This window comes from Triticum dicoccoides, chromosome 5B, assembly GCF_002162155.2.
Source record: "Triticum dicoccoides isolate Atlit2015 ecotype Zavitan chromosome 5B, WEW_v2.0, whole genome shotgun sequence".
Lineage (NCBI taxonomy): Eukaryota > Viridiplantae > Streptophyta > Magnoliopsida > Poales > Poaceae > Triticum > Triticum dicoccoides.
The window spans coordinates 701,333,479-701,342,696 of NC_041389.1; the positions used below are offsets into that span (position 1 = coordinate 701,333,479).

The 9,218-nt window shown below is 46.3% G+C and overlaps 1 protein-coding gene across 1 annotated transcript; it reads left to right on the forward strand.

The window, feature by feature from the left end:
* Positions 1 to 5,237: 5,237 nt before the first annotated feature.
* LOC119312774 (prohibitin-1, mitochondrial-like) lies at positions 5,238 to 8,515 on the forward strand. The gene is made up of 5 exons (XM_037588532.1): positions 5,238 to 5,502; positions 5,640 to 5,756; positions 6,576 to 6,746; positions 6,854 to 7,066; positions 8,026 to 8,515. Exons 1-5 carry the CDS (start codon positions 5,332 to 5,334, stop codon positions 8,221 to 8,223), a joined length of 870 nt encoding a protein of 289 aa, XP_037444429.1. The 5' UTR covers positions 5,238 to 5,331; the 3' UTR covers positions 8,224 to 8,515.
* Positions 8,516 to 9,218: the final 703 nt, after the last annotated feature.

A 9,218-nucleotide genomic window follows, 5' to 3' on the forward strand; every position in this document is an offset into this window, starting at 1 on the left:
GGGACTAATGTGACCTTTAGTCCCGGTTGGTGGCACCAACCGGGACCAAATGCCTCTTTTCAGCAGCCCAAAGGGCGGGTAGCAGAGGCCTTTGGTCCCGGTTGGTGGCACCAACCGGGACTAAAGGGTGGCATTGGTCCCGGTTGGTGCCACAAACCGGTACCAATGCATCCCTTTAGTTCCGGTTGGTGCCACCAACCGGGACTAAAGGCCCTGTGCTGCCTGTGTCGCGGTACGAAAGTTTAGTCCCACCTCGCTAGTTGAGGGAGCTCGAGGGTGGTTTATAAGCCCCAATCCCGCTGCCCTCTCGAGCTCCTCTCAAATGCAGGCTTACGGACCTAAACTCGCTATATGTGCCTGTGGGCCTATTGGGCCTGTTGCGGGACTGAATCCTGGCCCATTGTTGGGTTTCTAGTCGTATTCAGGCTATGGTAGCCCTTTAGGTGGCACTTTTTTTATTTTATTTTATTTATTTTATTGCTTTGAATTATTTATTTTCTTTTGATTTTTGCTTTTATTTTATTTTTCTTTTAGCTCAGATAATTATAATCTTTCTAATTGCTTATTTATTTTCTTTTATGATTTTTTTGCTATTAAAGTTTGTAACAAAATTCTAATTACTTATTTATGTTCTTTTGTGATAATTCTTTTTATTTTTAATGTTTTGAACAGAATTCTAATTACTTATTTATTTTCTTTTATGATAATTCTTTTTGCTTTTAATGTTTTGAACAGAATTCTAATTACTCATTTATTTCCTTTTATGATAATCCTTTTTGCTATTAAAGTTTGTAACAAAATTCTATATAATTTTAGTTTTAATAATACTAGAGCTTTACAAAACCTTTTTAGTTGATTCCTTCGGTACCAGTTCTAAGGTTGTTACAAAGGCATTTTATTTGGTACAGGTTTTAAGGCTGGTGCCCCACGAGCCCCTTTTAGTACCGGTTCGTGCCATGAACCGGTAAAAGAGTTTTTTAGTTGATTCTTTCTACAGATGTTTTTTAGTCCCACCTCGCCAAGTGAGAGGCACTCGCAGCGGTTTATAAGCCCCGAGTGCAGAGACGATGCAGAAGAGGCTCAATGCTAACCTGACGTTGCTTAGCTTTAAGCCTTGAGGAATAGGTTAGACTGCACGGAGCTATGTGCAGTGCAGTTTACACTATTCCAAAAGGCTTGAAGCTAATTAACGAGCATTGCGCCTCTTTTTTATTTTTAAAGACTTATTACAACTCAGAAATAAATAGGAAAAAATAAATATAGCAGAAAACAAAAAAAACTATATAAAAAACTACTCGGAAATAAATAGAAGAAAAAATAGTTGTGATTAACTTTACTAAAAAATGAGCATAGATGCGCTTATAGAGAAAATTAGACCTAAATTCATAATAAATTTCTAATAACTTCAGAGAAATTCAATATGAATTTAGGTCAAATTCCCTGTATAAGGGCATCTATTTTCACTTTGAGAGGAGCTCAACAAGTCAGAGAGGGAGCGGCTTATAAACGGGTGTGAGCGCCCTTCGGTGGGCGAGGTGGGACTAAACTCTGGCCGCAATAAGGACCAACCCTTTAGTCCCGGTTCGTGCCACCAACCGGGACTAATGGGCTGCCTTTGGTCCCGGTTCATTCCACCAACCGGGGCCAATGGGGGTGAGCCAGGAGCGAGACACATTGGTCCCGGTTCGTCCCACCAACCGGGACCAAAAGGTCCAGACGAACCGGGACCAATGGCCCACATGGCCCGGCCGGCCCCAGGGGCTCACGAACCGGGTCCAATGCCACCATTGGTCCCGGTTCTGGACTGAACCGGGACTAATGGGCTGACCCGGCCTGGACCATTGCCCCCTTTTCTACTAGTGTAAGTCTCACTTATCTTAAACTCCCATTCCCAATCACCACCTCCCCCAACCAAACAAGCTAAAAGAGTAGGTTTTTGTTAACTCTAGTGGTCCAGATTGGTTGGTGGTCTTACTTGATAATGTGAGAAATATTGTGCGATTAAAAGTTTTTATTTCACCGAGAGCCCGACATCTAAAGAACAATGTGATATTTAGGGATGGACGAGGTCCATTTTGCTCTTTTGTTAATTTTCTGGATAGTTATAGGTCCTCTGTTGATGGTTTACATGGCACCTTGCTTGTTGGGTGTAATGGAAAGGGTAAACCAGTGATGTTGAACAACAAACAAGTGCAACCTGGAGGTTCATGATGATTGAATGCCCTTTCAGACGGATTGTGTAAAGATAAATGTGGATGCCATCTTTTTTGCTGAGCATGGCTCAAGTGCATGGTTTGTTGAGAGAGGATCGATCGGTGAGGTCCTTCTTTCCACACGGAATTTCTTGTCAGCATGCTCTAACGTGGAAGGTGTTGGGAAACGTGGCATGGAAAACAATTTTTTTCTACGCACACGCAAGATCTATCCATGGAGATGCATAGCAACGAGAGGGGAGAGTGTATCTATGTGTCGTTGTAGACCGTAAGTGAAAGCGTTTAGTAACACGGTTGATGTAGTCGAACTTCTTTGCGATCCAACCGATCGAGTACCAAACGTACGGCACCTCCTGTTCAGCACACATTCAGCTCGGTGACGTCCTTCGCCTTCTTGATCCAGCAAGACGGCGAGGTAGTGGATGAGTTTCGGCAGCACGACGGTGTGATGACGGTGATGGTGAAGCTATCTCCGCAGGGCTTCGCCTAAGAACTACAAAAATATGGACGGGGTTGCAAACGGTGGAGGGGGCGCCGCACACGGCTAAGACAATGGTGTGTGTTGTGCTAGCCGCTCCCTCCCTCATATATATAGGTGGGGGTGGAGGAAGCAGCCAGGAGGCGCCCCCAAGTAGGTTGAATCCTACTTGGGGTCTTCCCCCAACTGGCGCCCCCCTTAGGAGTGCGGAAGGAAGGAAGGAGGAGGTGGCGCACCCCCTTTCCTTTCTTTCCCGGGGAGGGAAAGGCAGGAGGGGCCACCCTCCCCATTCCTTCCCCTAGGGCCAGCCAGCCAAGGGAAGGGGTGCACCAGCCCCCTTTTGGGCTGGTCTGTCTCCCCCCTTTGGCCCATAAGACCCATACACTTGCCAGGGGTGCCCAGAACCCCTTCCGGTGACCCGATGAGTACCCGGTGCACTCCAAAACTATTCTGGTATCCGAATACCATTGTCATGTATATCAATCTTTACCTCTCAACCATTTCGAGACTCCTCTTCATGTCTGTGATCTCATCCGGGACTCTGAGCAACATTCGGTCACCAAATCATATAACTCATATAACACTATATCGTCAACGAACCTTAAGCGTGCGGGCCCTACGGGTTCGAGAACTATGTAGACATGACCGAGACATCTCTCCAGTCAATAACCAATAACTGAACCTGGATGCCCATATTGGCTCCTACATATTCTATGAAAATCTTTTAACGATCAAATAGTTATGACAACATACGTAATTCACTTTGTCCATCGGTATGTTACTTGCCCGAGATTCGATCGTCGATATCTTCATGCCTAGTTCAATCTCGTTACTGGCAAGTCTCTTTACTCGTTCTGTAATACACCATCTTGCAACTAACTCATTAGTCACTTTGCTTGCAAGGCTTCTTATGATGTGCATTACCGAGAGGGCCCAAAGATACCTCTCAGATACACGGAGTGACAAATCCTAATCTCGATTTATGCCAACTCAACAAACACCTCGGAGATACCTGTAGAGCATATTTATGATCACCCAGTTACATTTTGATGTTTGATAGCGCACAAGGTATTCCTCTGGTATCCGGGAGTTGCATAATCTCATAGTCGAAGGAATATGTATTTGACATTAAGAAAGCAATAGCAATAAACTGAACGGTCAATATGCTAAGCTGACGAATGGGTCTTTTCCATCACATCATTCTCCTAATGATGTGATCCCGTTATCAAATGACAACACATGTCTTTGGTTAGGAAACCTTAACCATCTTTGACCAACGAGCTAGTCTAGTAGAGGCTTACTAGGGACACGATATTTGTTTATGTATTCACACATGGCCTTAAGTTTCCGATCAATACAATTCTAGCATGAATAATAAACCTTTATCATGAATAAGGAAATATAAAATAACAACTTTATTATTGCCTCTAGGGCATATTTCCTCTAGTTACATCCATTTTCGTGACAGGTAATTTGGAACAGAGGGAGTGTTAGCGTGTGCGGGAGTGCGACTTAGTTTTAGGGTGTGTAGGAGTGCACAGGCGCGGCTCCTCAGGCTGCAAGTACCCACGAAACGCAACATCCAAAGACAACGCAGCCGCCGCCTCCTCCTCCACCTAAAAAGCTAGGGTTTGTGCCTCTCGCCGGCTCTGCCGCAGGTCTACCTCGTCTCCGGTGGCCCTAGGGCCATGGAGGCGAGGTGGATCCTGGCAAGGGCCGGCGGGAGGGCTCCGTTGTTAGTCGTTCCTTTTAGAATTGTTAGGGTTTGTGTCCTGCTCAGGAAGATGAGACGACGACGGCTCCCTGAAGATGGAATAAAGGTCTTCCCGCCTAGGCCCCGTTCCAGTGGTGCGTCTAGCATCGTTGGTGGGCGTGTGGAGGTGTGTCTCCGACAGATCTATCCTCGGTGGATTTGTTCGGATCTGGTAGTTTTTCGTCTATGTTCGTGTCTTCGGATTGGATCCTTTCAATCTACGTTATCCTTCATCGGCGGCGTTTGTTGTTCTGGTGCGCTGGTCCAATGGGGCCTTAGTATGACGACTTTCTGACTGTCTACTACAACAAGTTGTGCCCGACTCCGGCGAGGGAGGGGCGATGATAGCGGCGCGCTTTCGGCTTGCGTCAGTGCTTATAGTGGTCGATAGGTGGTCTACGAACCTGGATGCATTTTTTGTTATTTCTGATGTTCGTTGTACTGTCATGATTGAAAATGAATAGTTCAGAAGTTTTTTGGAAAAAAAAAGAGTGCACGGGCGCACTCAAAAAAGTTAAATGACAACTACAAGTGCACAAGCGCAACTTATTTTTAGGCTGTGCACGAGCGCAACCTTTTTAGGTGTGTCCCCGTAAAAAAAAAATCTTTTTTTAGTTTTTTTAGTTGTGCACGTTGGGCCGGAAGGCAGCACCCCCATTCCCCTTTCTTGCAGCAGAGGAAAGAAACGCGCCCCACCGCCGCATCCGCGCCGTCCGTCCGAGATCCGACGGCCCCGACCCACCGGCCCGGCCCACTTAACACCCCCACCCTCCTCCTCCTCCATCCCCTATTCCCCACCCTCCGCCCGCCTCCTCCTCCGCGCACCCCATTCTCCCCCAAATCGGCCGAGTAAACCCTAGCTAAACCCCCCGGCGCCGGCGAGCGAGATGAACTTCAAGGGCGCCAGGATGCCGAGCGCGCCGGCGGGCGCGGGCGCACTGGTCAAGCTCGGGCTGCTGGGAGGCGCGGCGCTCTACCTCGGCAACAAGACCCTCTACAACGTCGAGGGAGGCCACCGGGCCATCGTCTTCAACCGCCTCGAGGGGATCAAGGACAAGGTAGCCGCCAACCCCTCCCCTCCCGCGGATCCGCGGATCTCGGCCGCGCGCGCCGGATTTTGCTTGCACCCCGCTGTTTTTTCTGCCCGATTTGTCGGCTTCCTTCCGCGTTTGATTCCTGGGTCTGCTCCCTGCAGGTCTACCCCGAGGGGACTCACATCGTCATCCCCTGGTTCGAGAGGCCCATCATCTACGACGTCCGCGCGCGACCCAACCTCGTCGAGAGCACCTCCGGGAGCCGGGATCTCCAGATGGTAACTTGACCCTCTCTCGATCCCTCGTCACCTAGCACGGATGCCTGATTTACTGCTTACCTGCGTGTGAGAATCCATGCCTGGGACCGACCAAGGGGTCTGCTTTTAGTTCGCCATGTTGTTAATATTCTGCAATTGTAGCCTGTGCGAGTCTTATTTGTAGATATTTGTTGATACTCTGCTCATGTGAAGTGATTGGCTAGCAATTTGGACCGAGTCTGGTACATGTAAAACGGTTCTGGCATTGCATTTCTGAGCATATTCTGTAACTGTAGCCTGCAAGGGTATTGAGCATATCTGAATTTTTTACCAATTTGGATAGGTGGGTGGAATCTGGTACATGTCAGGTGTTCGCCATTATCATTTCTGAGTCTCCTGTTACCGTGACAATGGCTGTTATGGAATAGCTGGCATTGATGGAGTCGATGTTTGTTGATTCATTTGGATTTTAATGCAACCCATGTCAGTTGATCTATGAAATCCCACACCATTGTAGCCTATGACTGTCTAGTGTCTACTGCTCTGTGAATATGCATTTTAGCTCTTTTGCTTTTAATCTGTTAGCAGTGGTCACCATTATATATTGCCTGTGAATAAGCATTTCAACTCATTCGCTTTGAATCTGTTAACAGCAGTCGCAAATACTTGTTTGCTTCATGATTATATGTTGCCATAATGATTAAGACGATTAGCTGACGCTGAACAAGTTGTATCATTCTGACTACGTGAATTTGTTAGTGGTCATGCACTTATTTTCAGAAGTAGCATTTACACTGCAGCTCCTTGCATATATATGACACTGCTTGATAATTTGGACAGGTGAGAATTGGTCTTCGTGTTCTGACACGACCTATGCCAGAGAGACTACCAACTATGTACAGGACCCTGGGGGAGAACTATAATGAGAGAGTATTGCCTTCAATCATTCATGAAACCCTCAAAGCTGTGGTTGCCCAGTACAATGCCAGTCAGCTAATCACACAGAGAGAGGTACAGCTTCACCATGTTTGCTGTGTGTACATGTTTTCCATGCCATAGGAGATAATAGCTAGTCTTACTTGGAATATGTTACTGACTTATCCTTCATGTAATGGCAGGCTGTGAGCAGGGAGATCAGGAAGATTCTGACAGAGAGGGCGAAGAACTTCAACATCGCTCTGGATGATGTGTCCATTACCAGTCTCAGCTTTGGTAAAGAGTTCACTCATGCCATTGAAGCCAAACAGGTTGCTGCTCAGGAAGCTGAGCGTGCCAAGTTCATTGTTGAGAAGGCTGAGCAAGACAAGAAAAGTGCAATTATCAGGGCACAGGTAAGCAAAACAGGGACTCGATATTTCTCTTTCACACTACTTAACCTACTTATCCTCTTTACTGTTTCAATCATTGTTACTAGAGGCATATTGCCAGTGTTCTTTATGTCTTCATAGCTTCATCATCACTTAATGAGTTTTGGTAGTGCATTTGAGCCAAACACTGGTAGCGCATTTGACACTGGTAGAAATGTACATTCCATTTGTTAAGTTTATGGTACATGGTTTCCATATGGCTTCATCTAGTTTCAGACTTCCAGTGGTAGTTAGTAGAGGCATATTGCTAGTGTTGTTTAAGTCTTCATATTATATATGTCCATGCATTTGCTGAGCTTGGGAGCACTTGAGCCTGACTCTAGTAAAGTTGTACATTTCATATGATGATTGGATTGCTACGTCAATAGTTTAGTTTTAGACTTCCAGTTGCATATTCATATGATTGAACATAGTTTCAGACTTCCAGTGGTATGTTCATCTATGTTTTTAAAGCGTCCCTAAGGCGACGCCTAGGCGACGCCTAGGCGTCGAAGCGCTCCCCCTCCGCTTTGGAAAATCGACCGCTTTGGGCGCCTAGGCGTCCAAAGCGCCCGCCTAGGCGTCGCCTAGGCGCCAAAGCGCCCCCCCTCCCTAAGGCGGTAAGGCGTCGCCTTAAAAACATAGATGTTCATAGGACTGAAGATAGTTTCAGACTTCCAGTGCTATGTTCATATGACTGAATATAGTTTCAGACTTCCAGTGCTATGTTCATATGACTGAATTTAGTGTCAGACTTCCAGTGGTGGTATGTTCATATGACTGAATTTAGTTTCAGACTAACCATTTTCTATGTTCCAGTGTCACTTCCAGTGGTACATAGCTCTGTACATTTCTTTACATTGGCTGAGTTTGGTAGCACTTGGCTAACACTAGAGCACCTGGTCCGAACGCTGATGCGCCTTTTGTGTTTGGTATCTGAACAGGGAGAGGCAAAGAGTGCAGAGCTGATTGGCAATGCCATCGCCAACAACCCTGCTTTCGTGGCGCTCAGGCAGATTGAAGCCGCCAGGGAGATCGCCCACACCATCGCAGCCTCCAACAACAAGGTGTTCCTCGACTCGGGCGACCTGCTGCTTGGGCTCCAGTCGCTCAAGATGCTCAACAACAACAACAAGAAATGAGACCGTCTCCTGTGACAGCGTGTTGCGGTTGCCGCCGGTCTTGTCTACATGGAAGAAGAGTACTTTTGAGAGGAACGTAAGTCGCTTAGTTTCTAGCATTCCCGACCCGAAAACAAGAAAGACGCCCTTTGCTACTGTGAATTATTTGTGCACTTTTTCAAGTGAACCTGTCAGCTACTATTGCTGTGCGTAGCTTATAACGTCTGGGCGGTTATGTGGTGATTATTATGCTGGCCGTTTCATGTTCATCTTAAGCATTTCATTGTGCTGTGACTTGCTTTGCTTGTGGAAAGCTATTGCTACCGTTGCCTTATATGTTACTCCCTCCGTCCCAAAATAAAATTTTATTTTGGGACGGTGGGAATTTATGCACGACTGGTAGAATGCATGCCGGGGGAATCAGCATACAGAGTCATCGTCGTTTCAGCTATGGCCGGACCAAAAGCTTGTAGCCCGCGCAGCTATGGCTGGACAAAAGATTGTAGCTCGCGAGCTTAATGAGCGCTTAATAGTTCAACTTGGCTTGGCCAATCATCAACTTCAGCTCGTTAAACTTAACGAGCTTAACAAACGAGTTAACGAGTTTCATGAGTACAAAACTTATTAAAAAATACATGCACACCATCAATCATCATATAGACTGTAACACATCACTATCTCTTACTAAGCTCGTTAGTAACAACACAACACATATTTCATCTTACATGATAAAATTTCTGTAACACCTCAGCCTATCTATTCAATCTAATCTACATAGGAGACAAAACTTCTTAAAAAATACATGTACACTCATCATATAGACTCTAACACATCATAATCTGTTAACGAGCGCCCATGAGCTTAACAAGTTTCAAACGAACCGAGTAGGGTTTTTTGCTTGTTAATCTTACCGAGCTGAGCTTTAGCGAGCACCAACTTAACGAGCCGAGCGGATCGTTAATCCACCCTTGGTTTCAGAGTATGCATCACTGTCGGCAGCCATCCTCGCGCTCTTA

What these genes read in the sequence shown, in the direction of transcription:
- LOC119312774 (XM_037588532.1), top strand. Translation starts at nt 5,332, where the DNA reads ATGAACTTCAAGGGCGCCAGGATGCCGAGCGCGCCGGCGGGCGCGGGC. An exon ending in AGCTAATCACACAGAGAGAG is followed by an intron (nt 6,747 to 6,853) that starts GTACAGCTTCAC and finishes ATGTAATGGCAG; the next exon opens with GCTGTGAGCAGGGAGATCAG. An exon ending in GTGCAATTATCAGGGCACAG is followed by an intron (nt 7,067 to 8,025) that starts GTAAGCAAAACA and finishes GTATCTGAACAG; the next exon opens with GGAGAGGCAAAGAGTGCAGA.